The following is a 17,533-nucleotide window of genomic DNA, read 5'->3' as shown; positions in this document are numbered from 1 at the left end:
AATTCCTTAATGAATGACAAGTTTAGTAAGGCAAATAACAACTTCAAATAAGTAATTTATACAAATTTAATTTCTCTTCTCAAATGACAATTTCCAAATTTGTTTAGCAGATGACAAATTCTGATAAGTAATTCATGACAAGTTTGGTTAGGCGAATGATAATTTTAATAACGCGAATGACAACTTCTGATAAGCATTTCATACAATTTAATTTTCTTTGTTCAAATAATAGAATTTCCAAATTTCTTTAGCAAATAACAAGTTCATTAAGACAAATAATAGAATTTCTGTGTTTTTGTCACAACATTTCTGTCATCACATTTCTAATTAAGTGGATAAGATTAAATAGTTCTAAATTGTTACAATATAGAACAAATTAACAAAGTTAGATTAAGAATATTATTGATATCTATTTTATTTGCAGAAGACCAAATAGAAAAATACCCATCTGTTAGGAACAAACTCAAGAATTAGCTTGCCTATGAAGGACCAAGTTATGAGAGACTAAATACTCCACAAAATTTCACTTCAAAAATCCACTTTGGATCATACTACAATGCCAAAACAAAATGCTATAACCTATTTTAATCATTATACTATACAAGGCATTTGTAAACTGCCAACATTAATAGGCTAGCTTAAGTAAACCCAACAAGAAACTATAGAGACTTAATGTGATTTTTCAAACAGACAGCAACACCCTCATGTGTAATGGAATTCAAGTATGAACATTCACTAGGCATCATCATTGTTAAAGTTTACAGGGAGATATTGAAGATATCATCGTTTCAGCTAGTAACAAAACAGTTTTGATTCAAAGCAAATTGATCCTCAACTCAAAAGCATCCCTAAATTCCAAAATTCTATCACACCAATTACAAGGAATGAAAAGCAGTAGCAGCACCAAAAACAGGGGAAACCGGCAAGAGGAAGCGATATCATCCAAATTTCAATACATACCAGTGGTGACAAAGAAGATTGAATTATGCGAAAATTTCCAAATCGTATGATATGCCGCAACTATTATAAATCTAGACAGAACTTTCAAATAATTACAAAATCCAAGAAGTGTCAAAGAGTATTCCCAAGCATCCACAGCAAGCAATGAAGAGAATAAGGTTATGCTTTGAAAGTGAAGAAGAAGAAAAATAGGGTTACAGTGACGCAGCTGATATTTGCTTCGAATAATGACTCCCGAGAGAGAAAGAGGTGGTGACGACAATACCCATGAGCGAAGTTTCTTCTCATCGCATCCATAGAGACCACAAGGGGCTTTGGCAAGGAGATGAGTCAAGGAACCAGAAATCCAAGGAAGATGGAGACAAGACAAGGAGAGAAAATCAAACACAGAACAATCAGTTGTGATCCTTACCGTAGCTCATTCACTCATGGTCACCTTCCTTCATTCTTGCTGCCGTTTACATAAGAAAGGAAAGAGGGAGACGAGAAGAAGAGTGAAGAAAGATGATGTTGGGGGATAAAGGATTGGGGAAAAGTAGAAGGCCAATTTCGTCATTTAACCAACATTTCATAATTTCTATTTGGGACCGGGTCCTCTAAAACTATTATCCAAATTCAGGGTCTCTAATCGTTATTTTATATATTGGGAGGTCTTTATTTGTAATTTCCCCTATTCTATATGCAAGTTACTTGTATCTTATTTTTATTTACCAAGAAATTCATTAAATTGATAAATTTTTTTCACATTTGTTCCTATTAAAGAAATGGTATTAAAAAAAACATGTCGTACATTTTCTCTCAACTTTTTTTTTTATTGTACTCAATAAGAATAAAATTAGCAAAGGGTCATTATTGCCTTCAAGGGACTTATGGGATCAAGTTTTTTTTATTACAAGTGACTTACATATAAGAATAAAGTGATGAATATATATATAAAAAATAAATCCATAATAAGTTTAATTGTCAACATAATAACACAATAATATATGAAGTTTTTAATTAAATAACAACATATAACAACAAGTAGTTTGAAAATATAATGAATTTTTTGAAAGGGTCCATTTCATCTGCTGAAAAACCGTTTGGTTTTTAAGAAATTGTTTTGGTTCTTAAATATCAATCAAAGTCTAAATTCTGATTTAACAGCGACTCAACTTCACTTCAATACAATTTAATTACTATAATTTTTTAAATTAAAAAAAACTAGTAAACCTGATTGACGATGCTATTTGTTAAATTGTATGATTTAGTGTGACTTCTTAATACTACCCCTAGTCCTAATTATAAAATTTTGTTTGTAGTCTATAAACGAGATCTTATAATTAGAACTGGAGGTAATAATTAAAAGTATGTAAAGAAAAGAAAAGAGGGGGCCTGGGAATTGGGATCCCACATGCCTAGCTGCAGAAGCAACCCTTTGTAATGGAAGTTGTTAGAGGCAAGTGCCATTATTGTGGCAATAATTTATTTCCTAAGATTGAAAGATCCGGCAGCTAATTCTATCTACAATACAGTTTGGAAATTAAATTGGATTACTATGCAAACAAACACTTGGTGCAAGCTATTTAATTTGAGAATTTAGTTTTAGTCTTAAATCTAAAATTTTAATATATTTCATCTTTTATATTTATTATTGTTTTTCCAACTAATTTATTTAATTTATATACAAATATATAGTCTAACGGTATATTGGTATATAGGGACATTTTAAAAAGATTATGTCATGTTTATTAAAATTAAGTGATTTATTTATTGTTTTATACTTATATTAAAACTGGAAGAATATCATTTGTCTCAAAAATTTTCTCCCAACTCCCCTCACTCTGCAAGACTAAAATCATTTTTTAATTTTAAGGATGCATTATTTTAATTATAAGGACAAATTGAAAATTTTACGTAAACTATAATAATCAATTTTAATTTTAATTGTATATAATAAAAAATAAAGATAAATAAAATTGTTAATTTTATTATTATATTTTAGCAATGCATGAATTCCAACTGTGAAGACCCCTCAAAAGCACTTACATATGGCTCGGAACAATACTATTTTCACATATTTATATCATAAAATTATTTAAAATAAGCTAATTAAAAAAACAACAACTTAATTTGAGACAAAAACTCCTCTTAAATATTTACCTTGTATAATACAAAATTATTTAACATAAACTAATCCCAACAAACAATAACGATGATTCATGTTCCACAACATGTGGTATTAAATTTTTGATAATCAACGTGCAAGCAATATGTCCGTATAACAGTTAGCTTAATGACTCTTAGACAATGTTTAATGGGTCAAGGAGTAATTTTATTTGAGCAAAATTACACAAAAAATGAATAAAATTGCAAAAAAAAAATCATTTGTACTACTAAAAAGATTATGAATAAAATTGCACCTTTCCTCATATTTAATTGCTAATGAAATTTGAATCATTTCATGCATTTTTAAAAAATAATTTTTTTAAAAAAATACAAATGGAATTCATTTATTTTTTCACTTCCAAATATATGCAGCATTTCATCTAGGAAGATCCCGGAGAGATACTACTTAGATTTTAAAATTGTAAATTATTCTTGTTTTTTATACTTTAATAACAATTGACTATATTTAAAAAAAAAATAACGAGACATCTTTATAAGAAAATAAAATTCAAGTGGTAATTTTTTAGGAATTTCTTTTTCATTTAAGCTATATTTGATATGAAGAAAATGATGGGAAGAGAGAGAGGAGAGGAGAGGAGATTAAAAATTTTAATGACTTTAATTTAAAAATTTTTTAAAAAAATATAGTTATATAATTTTAATAAAAAATGTAATATAAAAAAATAAAAAAATTGATTTTAATCTCACCTCTTTTTTTTTTTTTAATCGAACTCATTCCTTTCTGTTTCTCTCTTGCCAAACAGACTCCATTTAGAATCCTCTTTTGCAAGGAAAATTAAAAAGAAGAAAGGGGAGAAAGTTTTTTTAATAAATTTAATTTAAAAAATTAAAAAATTATAGTTAAAATTTTTAATTAATTTTTCTTACTTTTTAATTTTGTGTATTTTATTTATCAAAATTTTAGAACACTATTTTTTTTAATTTTTTAAATCAATTCTTCCCTCCTATTCACTCCTACCAAACATTCGGTCAGCGATTTTATAATAGCCACGCGTTTTTTGTGAGGACGATAATCCTCGCCTTCACCAACCTAAACGGGTGTGGGACTCATCAAAAGGACATGATGACGCAACGACGGAGAAATGATGGCGCCTGGAGGAGTAAAAAGAAGGGAGAATTACAATCCAGTTGCAAGAAAAAAAAATTAATATAATTTTTGATTTCTTAAATTTATTCTTATTTTGATTTTAATTTCTCAAGTTTTCAGTTATAAATTTTTAAAAGATAAAATCTCCAAATTTTTATTAGATCATAAAGACTAATATTTTAAATAAAAAAACCTTAATGGACTAAATCCTATGATTTGAAAGTTGAAAGACCAAAATCAAAATGAGAGTAATCTTAAAAGACCAAAATTTGCATTAACCAAAGAAAAATAATTACTACCTCCTATACTTAATATAAGAGTTTGTTTAACTTTTATTTTAATGCTAAATTTAAGATCTTAATTCTCTTTGTTTTTTATATTTATTTATTTTTTTCTAAGGTAGTCTTTGAAGTAATGATAATTCTAGTCCATACATTTAATTAATAAGGATATTTAAAAAAAATCTATTTATTATAAATAATCAATTTAACTAATTTTCTTAATCTATTCAAATTTGTCAACTAGTTTTATATTAAAGATAAGAGGTAGTACTAAAAAGTCTCAATAACAATCTAGCTAATAATGACAAGTTTTAAAATAAAAAATAACCATTTTAAAGATATATTTTATAATTATTTTTTTTGGAACTTTATCATAACTCTTTCTGAAAAGAACGTCTCTTATGAAACGCTTTGTCGTTTGGACGCCAAGTCACCAGTGGTCTGTCGCTTCACGAAACCGCCGATGACGTATAGCCACGCCAAAACTCATCACCAGAACGCAACAGTGGCAGAAATCGTAATAACACGACAACCCAATGGCATTTTACTATCCTCTTCTTCACAAAATGACGATTACAGCTTCGAGTACCAAGCGACGCAACTGATGATGCGATATGCTTTTGGTCTCCTCTCTCTTCTTCGTCTACCTCAATTCTCTAAAGTTTGAGCTTCTACGGCTCCTTTCACAGTAGCGTTAATCGGTAGGTATCTTTCAGTCTCCGGTTTCTCCCCTAATTTACCTTGTCTCTGATTCTGTTCACTGTTCGCCACTGCTATGTACTATTCTCTGCAGTTGACATTGAATTCACCTCCTTCTGATTGCGATTATATGTGTTCAAATGATGTCTGGCAATCGTGTTTTGTATCACTGTGTAGAAACTGGTGCGAAAAATAAGCATGTTTTAGCTGGAGTAGGATTGAAACTTGAGAATTACATTATCTTCTGTGAAGGAAAGGCTGTTTTGAGTCGATTTCCGGTATGATTTATTCTTGTACTGAGAAATTCACAATTCGAGTAAATAAATCACTGTGGGTCACGAAGTGGAACGTAGAGTATGACTTCAAACCATTGTGTAGACGAAGATCCTGTTTAGTTTCCGATTCTGCAGTACGCTTATGTTATCGGGATGATTTAGCCTTTTAACTCTGTGTCTACGTCGATCACATGTTAAGTCACCTGAAGTGAAAACTACAAGCGTGCGATGACTCTTAAGTTTTGCAGTCAAGTACACCTAAATTACCTGAAGTGCTTCAATTTTTCCCTATTACCATGCTCTGATTATGCAAGCCCGTTCGCCTGTTCTTAATAAAATCAATTGAAGGCACCATTTACCATGACAATAAGTCTGATCATTGACATAGGCATGTCATATGTTCCATCTATTTCAAAATAATTGTTACTTTGGTTTTTGGTATTTTTCAAAAAATGTCATTTAATTTCTTTTTTAATTTTAATATTGCCAGGATTGTTTTTACTACGTTAACCTTTGTTAATATCTCAATCTAATCCAATAGCGTATTTTGGAAAGTATTTGAATCAAGGATATTTTAGTAAAGTATAATTACATTTTACTATAATCTGGTTATTTAATGATTTCCTCGGTCTGTGTAAAAGACCCCAATGCGGCAATTATTTTGAAATGAAGCGGAGTAAAATGATAGTGGAATGTTAGTGCGAAAAAAAAAAAAGTGGAATCAAAAGGTTTGGAACATGGAGATCGGTTTTCCTTGGTGGTTTGATGGCTCGATAGAGCAATGAAACTATGTCAACTGTGATTGGCTGAGCTCCAGTCTAGACAGTGGCGACCTTGGGCAATAAATTCTTAAGCCTGAAGTTAATGTCTGGATAACCTTTAACTGGAGACTCTTAGGCAAACCTAGATGCTTATGGCATTTATAGGGAGTGCAATTTGCCACTAATTGTTTTTATTTTGCAGTGTTGGCATAAACACCGGTTAATTGCTAAGTTCATCGAAAATTGGGAACTGCATCCGCATTCAGAACGACGAAATGGGATCTGAAGGGCCAAAGGCCATCACTATTCATGTAACCGGATTTAAAAAGTTTCAAGGTGTTGCTGATAATCCAACAGAGACCATTGTTAATAAATTGAAGGATTATGTAGAAAAGAGAGGTCTTCCTGCAGGAGTTACGCTTGGGAGCTGCACTGTGCTTGAGGCGGCTGGGGAAGGTGAACTTCCACAGCTTAACCAGACATTGGAATCTGGTATTTCAAAAGATGCTGCAAGCAATGCACATATTGTGTGGGTTAGTTTTCTTCGTTTACTTAGTTATAGTATTGAGTAGAACTGATTGAATTTTTGGTTATGTCGCCTGATTTGTATGTCATAATTCAGATATGCATTGCAAGAAACATAGTTTTTCTGAAAGTAGCCTTTATGAAGTACATGGAAAAGGGTCAGGGACTTGCTGACTGGGACAAAAATGGAAATAATGAACAATGTTTTTCCTTAATCAGTCATTAATTCCATTTAATATTTTGCAGTTAGGTTTAACTTTCTAGTCTTAATTATGATATGATGGGAGCATCCTGGTTTTCAGAATGATTGCTATAGTAAAGTGTCAGGCAGTCTTGACAAAGTCGATAAAACTTCACAGTACACATTTAATTTTATATTGGTCCAGTTTTAATGGTGGTTTTTTTTTTTTTCAAAAAATTTTTTTGACTGGAAGTCACCGCCCACCAGGTTGCACTTTGTTACCATCAACACATGAATGCTCTGCATTTGCTGTGGGGCATTGCAATATTGCTAATTGCTCTAGCGATACAGTTCTTGACACCCTTTCTGAATCTTTTGGCTTCTTTTTCGGGGAGGATAACTTACCCATAACCTACTGGTATATTTTCCCTTCTTTGTAATAAATAATGTGTATTCTTCTGAAGTGTTGATCTAAAATAATTGTCTATTATCTTCTCTTTGCCATCCGTAGCAAGGTAATCTTGTGATTCCACTGAAAGTGTCTTCTAATAAGTTAACTATACATGTTTTCCCGTGCACTGCATGAAATTTGAGGAATGAGCTGCATTATTCATAGCTTTTGGCTAGTGTGGCATGTTATTTATTTTATTTTTATATTGATATGTTGATGATATATTGTTTTTCCTTCCTCTGTTGTATGCTAATTTGCAGTAGATGTTTGAATAGAAATATTGGTGTGCTATGCATTGATATGACTGTGTTGTGTCCTGGATTGGTTTAATTAAGGGACTTTTCCTGCATTTTTGCTTTAGCTTCACTTGGGGGTGAATAGTGGGGCTCTGAAGTTTGCCATTGAGCGGCAGGCAGTAAATGAAGCCACTTTCCGCTGCCCAGATGAGTTAGGCTGGCAACCTCAGGTGAATTATGGTTTTTGTTCTTTTATTATATAGGCTACAAATTCTCCATGGTATTTTGTTGGAAATTGGAATACCTTAAATTTTTCTACATCAATTACTTTACCTAACTTTTATATTTCAGCAAGTCCCAATTGTGCCTGAAGATGGAGGAATTTCCCGAACAAGAGAGGTATCTTTTGATCCATATCTTTTCAAATAGCATGTCATTGGACAACTGCATTTAATGGTGTTTTGGGATTATTACCTTAAAACTTGTATTGTTTATTCTCAATGATGAGGATTAAAAGTTGATGCTGGTTCTTATGATGACTGGGAAAAGCTTGTAGTTTTGTTTTTAACTTGGAGATATTTCACTCTATATGAGGAATATCCTTCCTCAGCTCCCCCCCCCCAAAAAAAAAAAATGTTTGTAATAAAGAAGTACATGCAAATAAACAGGGAAAAAGAACACCAAGCACTAAACTTCTGTTAGGAGAGTCAAATACCCAGGACACCCGTATAAGCTTGTTTTCATAATGTTGCTTTTTAGATCTGGGGTGAGTGTAAATATTCCCCGTTGATGGCAAAACAAAACTAACCAATATAAACAAGCGATGAATGTCTTGTCTCCATGATTCTCGTCAACATCCTACAGCGTGGGACGCTATTGTGTGGTAAAATTTGTGTAAGCAAAATGTCTGGTAATGTTATGCTTGCTTGAACGCATAAACATGAAACGTGTGCTTCCCGCTCATTTGATATGGTAGTAATTAGCAATAAAATCTATGTAGTTTACTTGCTGAGCTATCACTTGTACCTCTGGCTTTCCCTGACATTTCTCTTTTCCTATGTTATTGAAGACCTCTATGCCTGTTGAGGCAATCTTCAAATTCTTGAAGAAGGAGGCTTTTGATGTGATTATATCAGATGATGCGGGACGCTTCGTCTGCAACTATGTTTACTACAACTCCCTCCGATTTGCAGAACAACACGGTAACAAGTCTCTATTTGTCCATGTCCCCCTCTTTTCAAGAATCGATGAAGAAACCCAGATGCGATTCACTGCCTCTCTTTTGGATGCCATCGCTTCTGCGTTATAATTTTATTAATTTGATTGATATTTATAAGGATTATCATGTCGTCTTGTGCTTGTCCATCCATCTGTATCAGCAATATCAATATCAATGAAATTGTAAAATAATATACAAATGAACCAGGGAATCGCTGCTGTGTTTTTTCGAGTGAGATGCATTGTTGTGCTTACCATTCAAAGCAAATCATTGATGTTCCAAGACTTGAATCATCTCTTGCACTGCGTAAATTTCTGGTAATTGCTCAAATATCTGTCCACGTTATATATACGGAGTTTCACGCATGGTATGGTTGTTAACAGTTTGAGACATGGTGGTTCAAAACTTTCTTATTTATTGTTTTTGTGGTAAGATGGCTTTGTTAGACACTGCAAGATAAATCAGTCAATATAAAAAATAAATATAAGGAGAGTCATCATGCTATTAATAAACTATAAATATAAATGGTGTTTCTCTTTTTGGGCTATGTACTTCTCTTTTCTTTTTCACCCTTTTAAATGCTAGAAAAATATGTACAACTTTTGTTAAATTTGCATGTTCGTACTTATCCGTCTGTTCCATGAATGAAAGATATCTAATGTAGAAATCACAGCTTGTGAATGGTTTGCGATGCATTTTGTCTGAGAGGGCAAATTATTATAATGTAAAAGAAGTGGCAAGAGCATCAAGTGACCAGGGAACGTTGAAGAAATGGATGGTTAAGGCATATGGGTATATTTGATCCCCTCAGTCATGTCTAATTCATTTTCGTCTTTCTCGTGTGGATAGATTTTCGCCTCTCTAAGTATGATTGGATGGTGTTTAGTACGGACTAAGTTTTTTTCCTTTTCACTTGTTAGTTTGGGAAAATCACACAATTTTTTTTTAAATTATTAAATTTCAGATGAGAAATTCCTAAGTCAAGTGTTGTTAAAACTTGTCAAAGTATGTGAATCAAATCTGATTTAAGATTTAATAATTTCAAACTTCTTTTAATGGGATTCTCTCTATTAGTTTCTCTCTATGCCTTTTAACGCTTAAAATTACTGCATTTCCAATCCACAAAGTGATGATATATAGAGAATTTATGTTATCCAAAATCAATCCGGATGGTCCGGATTTGTTAGATAATCTTAGCATGTGTTAATATATTTTAACTTTAAAATATTTATATGCAAAATAGAAATAATCTATTAATAGTCTGCTGTTCAAGAATAATGATTCATAAAATATATAAATGGTAAAATAACATCTGGTCAAAAAAAAAATCATAAAATAACATACATTGGGTCTTACCATTCTATTTATCCCAAGAGGCCTCAAGCTGGACTGGATCAATTGGGCCGGTCAAACTTCCGTTCGTGTAATGGGCCAACCTCGCATTGGAAAAGAGAATAATTTCCCACAAACTTGGAACAAAATTTTTTTAAAAAGTATTTTTTTTAAAAAAAAAAAACCTAATTAAAACCCACGAGAAACAAGTAAGAGACTGTAATGGGATTTGTTAAACTGGATAGAATAAAAATCCTACATCTCTGTAATTTTTGTTTTACTTTTAACTTTCTCCGTCCTTATCTTAAAAAAATGGGTGGGAGACTGTTAGTTAAATTTTCTTCAATTTAACTTTCAGGTCTTAAGTTTGCAGCTGCATTAAATAATTCTTTGGAGAAGTTGATCCGAATTAGTCGGGTCTAATATAGTAATCAAATACTAGGTGGTTGGATTAAAAGAAAAACAATATAAAAGATAAATACAATCAAATAATATTTTATTTTTTCTATATGCAGAAATCCATTTATCCAGGTGTGAATTGGCAAAAAAAATGTCTGTCATTTAATTTAATTTCAAGTACATTATATCTAAAAACTAATATACTACTTGATTTTATTATGTTAGAATTATGTTACTAGCAATAATTTTCCCTCTTTATGCATGGAACCTTCTGCTAATTGATGTTTAGGGGGAATAAAACAAGGTTAGGCAATCAGTTAAATAAAGACAATATGAGACTAGCGAGATAAATAATTTGTGCTGTCCATAATTGTAATTAGCATTGATTAAATATTCATAAATAAAAAATTAATTACTTCCTATTTGTTCATTGAATTGTTACATTAAACAAAACAATCATGTTGAATTGTTGATGCTTGTCTTGCCTTCTCATCAAAAGCTGACAAACCTAAGCGTTGTGCAGAACTGTAAAAATATTGACATTTTTGTCTAAAGTAACATATAATACAAAATGGGACCAATTTTCATGGACTATTTTAATTATAAGAAAACTGTTATTCTACAGTGAAATGGAATACAAAATGGGACCAATTTTTATGGACTATGTTAATTAGAAGAAAACTGTTATTCTGAATACAAAATGGAACCAATTTTCATAGACTATTTTAACTTAATTATTAAAAAAAAGGCTGTTATTCTACATTGAAAATGGAATACAAAATGGGAAGAGTTTTCATAGACTATTTTGGACTTTATTGAGGTCACGATCGAAATCACTTATAAATATGGTATATGTAACTCAAGATAAAACTCTTTTCATATATTTACCTCATATTTTTTAAATTAAGATTAAAGGCTTAGAGCGCAAGGTTTTTGCCTTTTCCAACAAGTACACTTTTTAAGATTTGAATTTGTGTTTTTCTCTTTACAGAGATGAGGCTGCTTTGTTGGTAACTTTTATTCTACATTGAAAATGGAAAACAACACAAGAAAAAGAAATGCTATGCATCATTTTTCTTTACATCTCATTCCAAAAACGAAATTTTGCCCCAAAAAAAAACAGAGCTTGGACATTACAATCTTTCATCTCTAGTAATTCTGTTTGAGTTAAAAAAGTCTGCATAATTATCATAACTTCTCTAACAGTTCTATCTGTTCCTAAATTTACTTCTATATCTGCCTCTCTTACTCAAATTTAAATATATGAGTAGATTAATTTGTCCATTTCTATCTAAAACTTATTGCCCAATCCACAAGCCACATGGGATTCAACCATATGTGTGGTATCTTAGCATATTCATGTAGGATCATATTGGATAGAGTCTGTCAATAAAGACAATGTATTCGTATTTCACAAGTCACCATCAGTTCTGCTCATCATCACTTATCTACATGTGTCTTCTGCTGCATCTTTCCTTCCCTTCTTTGACTCTCTGATGCCAAGTAGTTTTATATGAGCTACAATTTATATATAAATTCACACACACACACACACACACATATACATATTTTATTGTGATAGCCTGTCACTTTACAAAACTCACCAATAATTGTGTTACACATCATTTATATGTAGAACTACAGTGTAAAGCTCATGATGTGGTATGTTTTGTCTGATAGAAAGAAGGAAATCAAACAAAAGCCCAAAAAAAATGCTTATATGGATGTAAGAGTTAAATAACTAATTTATAGAGACGAAAAAAAATAATTTAGTTATTTAAAAAAAAATATGTTAACTTTTAAAGTACCTGTTTGTATTATGTATACTCAATAGAGATAGTTAAGAAAAAAAATATAAATTTAAAAAATAAAATGAATTAAGATCTTATTTAATAGAAAATACTTATTCTGACTTTTAAATTTTGAATCAAAAGTAGTAGTCGGATTTTTTTTTTTTTTTTTAAAAAGTAAGTAGTCGGAGTTCAATTCTCAATTTTTCTTTTTGTATGGAAAAAAAACCTAGTTAGTAAATATCTATCATTTGCCCTTTGTACTTTGAAAAATATACTCCTGAGTCATGCTTGGAAAGCGGGACTGAGGGAGAGGAATTGGGATTGGACTAAGGATTTGGGCAAATTGTAATGTTTGGTGTGAGATGTTAAGGATTACTGGGGATTAAACAATGCTATATAGATGGGATTATACAATCCCACTTTCCCCCATGGTAACGACTTTTAATTCCTGGGATTAAAGACTTAAAAGACAAAAATGTCCTTGTTTATAATAATTGTAAGACATAATTACCCCTAAACATGTTTATTTGCCATAAGACGGTCTTTAAATTCTGTCATTATTGGATGTTTTTATAATTTCTTTGAAAATGGGTGCTGCGAGTTACGAGATATTCTGGAGGGACAAATCTTGAACTTTTAGTCAAGTGCTTCTTATCAATTTTTCAAATAAAATATAATAAGGTTAGAGTATATTTTTATTCTTTAAACTTTACAGAATATTTTATTTTGATTCTTTAACTTTAAAAAGCAAACTTTTAGTTCTCTAATTCTAAAGCCGTTAACAAAAAATATGATATTAAGCTCTTAAATGTTAATAAAACATTAAATATTAACATATTAAGTTTAATTTTTAAAACAAACATGATTGTTACAAAAAATCATAATTTAATATTAATGATTTTAGGATTAAAAGACTAAAACTATTTTTTTTAAGTTAAGGATTAAACTGAAACTTTATATAAAATTAAAAGACCAAATATATACTTTAGTCAATATATTAATTATTGGATGTTTTAGGATAATACTCCTCCGGTCCTTAATATAGGACCTAATTGTTGAGTTGATTTTGGTCCTAAATATAAGACCTACTTTTTATATTTATCAATTTTTTCTAAACTACTCATGTGAATACTCCCTCAACAATAATTAAGTAGAGGAGAGAGAGGAGGTATTAAGAAAGATGATTATGGTATTTTAGGAAAAACATGTCACATTTCTTATAATTAACTAACTTACCTAACTTCCTTAATCTAATCAAATTAGTTAAATGGGTTTTATATTAATGACCGGAAGAATAAATACTAATAAATTTACATAACGTTATTGATGGAAAGTATTGGAATACATTCTAGCGGACAATCTCGTTACAAATTTTAATGTATTTATTTTTTCAGGAAAAAAATACATGATCATGTGGTCTCGCATTCCCAGGCGTGCATAAGGTTGGTGTCCCAAGTTCTAAATTGCCAAGGGTATTATACTCTTTTAATCTTATCAATCTTATAAAATAAAATAAATGTATGTACTCCCTCCACATATTACATCTTAGCAAACATAAAATAAAAGCCGCCTTCCCATTCTCAATCCCATTAACTATTCCCAATCCATAGAAAATGGGATAATTGCTTAAATATCTTGAAAGTACTTGTGAAAAAAACCCAACATCTGAAAGTGTTTTTTGACTTTTATATGTCCTGAAAATTTTTTTTGTACAAGAAATATATTGACTGTTATCTATCATTAAGTCTGACCATTGAATTTTGTGATTTGACCAGTATATTTAACGGTCAAATTTAACAGTAGATAACAATTTAAGGTAAAAATGTTATGAAATAAAAGTTTCAGAGCATATAAGAGTCAAAAAAATTCCAAGTGCTGGATGCTTCTTCATATATGCTTTCAAGGTATTTAAGTATCTTATTATATCAAAAATCAATACTACGTGCTAAACATGACCTTAGAGTTTCAAAGAGAGGGGGGAAAAAAAAGAAAGAAAGGAATTGAAAACAGATAAAATTCCTTTTTGATTTGTACCATCTTATTTTAACTTCCCAATACTTGTTGGGACCATTACAAAATCATCCAGCTATGTAGGAAAACAAACACTCATGAACTAACTAATAGAGACAAAGCTGAAAAATTACAACATTGCAAACATGAATCCTTAATTAAAACTGAAAACAAGAAAATAAACAGTACTTATTATTTTTCTGTTTCTAAATATAAAATCTATTTTGTAGTATAATTTATACTTTACACTATAAAATAGATTTTACATTTAGTACAGAAGGTAATATTACTCAAAATCAGAATCTGCCAACTGGACCTGGTACCCAAAAAACATGCCTACCTGCTTTATCTCAAAAGCTTTGGGATCTTGTTCCACTTGATTTATATAAGCCACTAATAAAGTACATGATCCCCTTCTTTTTCTTTAATATACACACATACACACAAACAAATAGACTACTGCAGAAAATCTTATGCATGATCTTGAAGAAACTTTTTATGCATTTAGAATTATTCTCTGAAAAGATTGATGGATGTGAAGTCTTGAGATGTCATTTGGAAGGAATAAATTAAAAGTGATAATCAACAAACAGTCACTATGTTGAGATCTCATTCTTAGTTTTATTAAAGCACCAACTGATGATTATGCAGCTTCTTTCAACATGAACTAATCACATCCTCATCCTTCTTCTTCTGCATAAGTTGGGTCTTTTCTGATGAACATTCCACATCAGTAAAAACCAAAACCTCACATGGCAGACACTAATCATCATAACCCAAAATTTGTGTCCCGTGTGTGATTGTGCCATATATATTGTTATCTGTGTGTGTGCCGTAGATAAGGGTCGTGTCCACGAAATTACAGGCCAAGAAAGTATGTATGGGATAAGGGGGTTGCAAGGAATTGATTTTTTTGTTTTTCAAGGGAGTGATTAATGATAAAAGCAACTACCTTGGGGGCTTAAAGCAAATCCGTGAGTATCCACAAGTATATAGCTGAAATGTGGGCTTTTATTTTTATATAAGGCATCTTTTAGTCCTGAGATTTAATCTTATTTTGATTTTGATTGATTGGCCATTAAATTTGAAACCAGTGATTTTGGTCCTTAAAATTTAATTTCATTTTGGTCTAGTTAACAATTTTTTGTTCTGCAATGGTTTTAGTTCATGAAACAAGGTTTGAACGGCCAAAACAACTTGCTTCAAATTTTATGAACAGAACTAAAATGAAGTTGAATTTTAAGAACTAATCATAATATTAACATCTATATGCGTGTGTGTATGGGATATGAAATGAAGGACGAGCCAGAGGATGGAACAAAAATGATGGAGATGGGAAATACAGTTCTGTCTTTTGTCTGTCTCATGAACATATATAAGGAATAATAAAAAAAAAAGGGAAAGAAATAAAAGAAGGTACATACAGATAGCAAAATGGGTCTCTTTCTAACTGGGAATTCACATGCATGTTGCTTCCATCCACAAACTACCACATCACCTGCGGACCAACAACACCAATGAAAAGCCCTTTATGTCTATCTATATGAATAGCAAGCAGCCAAACAAATCATAATTTATAAATAGTTTAACAACTTCACATTTCTTATGCCTTTGAACTCGTAACATAATGGCATCATTGGTTGGTTTTCCCCATAATAAGTTCAATTCCACTCGTAACCTCATATTGTTATCAGTGCCTAATCCTCTAGTTTTTTAAAAAATCGAACTTTTTTAATAAAACTTAAGTCTATAAAATATTAAAACAAGTTTCTTTTAGTGCTTGAGGGAAAAAAAAAAGTATGGTGAACTAAAGCGAAACCTTGGTCAAGGTGGGGGAGAAAGAAAAAGAAGTTTGTGAAATTCAAAAAGGGATAATTCCAACAAACTGAATTTCTTATGAGTCATAAGTAATTTTTTTTCTTATAATATATGCATGGGACCACCCTAATCAGTCTTGTTTTTTTCCCCATACGACGGCTAATAAAAGTCCACATCATCTGGCTGAAAATCTTATAGATTACATTTGCACAAGTCATTGTGAAGTGTGAACTTGTTTTTCAGGTTTGATTCTGCACATTAATTGTCAAAACTCTAAGGCGATCCGTGAACTTAAACACGTGATTATAGCCAGAATTACCTCCAAGTTAATAAAGCATTTAACTTTCTTCTTTTTTCCAATATTTTCGTCAGGAAGAGAACAACTAACACAGTTATTTGAAACTATAGATGGATCTTAACTTATTTTAATTTCTAAATCGATAACACCATCAATTTAAAATAAAAAAAGATATAAGATGGATGGGAGTTCTTTACTTGAATAAATTATATATGACTGCCCCTTAACTTTGGGTATATATATATATATATATATATATATGCAGATAATTTCCTTAGATTTATTGCTCTTCTTTTGTCAGTTATTTTATAAAAATGATATAATATGGCATCAGGAGTTTATTTACGTAAGAATTAAAATTCAAGAAAGGTTACTAGCCTAGGTAACTCAAAATTTGAGAAGGTTATCCGCATAAATAAAAATAAAAATAAAAATAAAATAAATATTAGTCAATAACATAACATATTATCCTTGAATGTAATGTAAAAATTCGGGTCATCTTTTTTCTTGGCCAAAATTAAAGCGCCTATTAAGTACTACCCTTAGTTCTTAACATACTATCTAATTTGTAGTTTAAATTAAACTACAAAATAAATCTTATATTAAAAATTAGATGATAGTATAAAATTGTGAGTTGTAGACTTAAATTAAAGAAAAATGACAGTGCAACAAATTGTAATAAATAACTAAAGTGAACTGTAGACCTTTTCCATCTCATAACTATCTGTCTTGGCATTACACCAAATAATAATAAACAAGAACAATATTAGTGCTTATACTTTAATGCAAAATCCAAACTTAGTTAAATATAATGTCTACTCTCAACAAACAAGCTAAGTAAGCTACATGTGTCAACCAATATTTTGATAATATTTTTTAAATATTTAAAATCTTAATGTCATCAATATTTTGTTAATGGAGTCAAAGCACTAGAGAGTAAAGAGACATTTATAAAAATAAGAATATAATCAAAACAAAGCCTTACGTCAAGTGAAATACTAAAAGTGTATTTCTCTCACTTTCATTTTAAATTTTTTTA

At 30.6% G+C, this 17,533-nt stretch overlaps 1 protein-coding gene across 2 annotated transcripts; it reads left to right on the top strand.

Annotated features, from left to right (window-relative positions):
• The first annotated feature begins 5,093 nt into the window (after positions 1-5,093).
• On the top strand, positions 5,094-9,134 carry LOC114738124 (pyrrolidone-carboxylate peptidase 1-like). Of its 2 annotated transcripts, none has more exons than XM_028926141.1 (5): positions 5,094-5,198; positions 6,435-6,765; positions 7,751-7,855; positions 7,977-8,024; positions 8,695-9,134. In XM_028926141.1, the coding sequence occupies exons 2-5, from the start codon at positions 6,508-6,510 to the stop codon at positions 8,932-8,934; spliced, it is 651 nt and encodes a 216-aa protein (XP_028781974.1). In that variant the 5' UTR covers positions 5,094-5,198; positions 6,435-6,507; the 3' UTR covers positions 8,935-9,134. The 2 variants fall into 2 exon arrangements, with proteins under 2 accessions (XP_028781974.1, XP_028781976.1); XM_028926143.1 differs by lacking the exon at positions 5,094-5,198 and adding an exon at positions 5,411-5,474.
• The last annotated feature ends 8,399 nt before the right edge of the window (positions 9,135-17,533 follow it).

The sequence above is a fragment of the Neltuma alba genome, unplaced genomic scaffold (assembly GCF_004799145.2).
Source record: "Neltuma alba isolate B1F8T4 unplaced genomic scaffold, ASM479914v2 tig00013530_pilon, whole genome shotgun sequence".
Lineage (NCBI taxonomy): Eukaryota > Viridiplantae > Streptophyta > Magnoliopsida > Fabales > Fabaceae > Neltuma > Neltuma alba.
The sequence above is the reverse complement of the archived record's forward strand: the minus strand, read 5'-3'. Positions and strand labels throughout refer to the sequence as shown.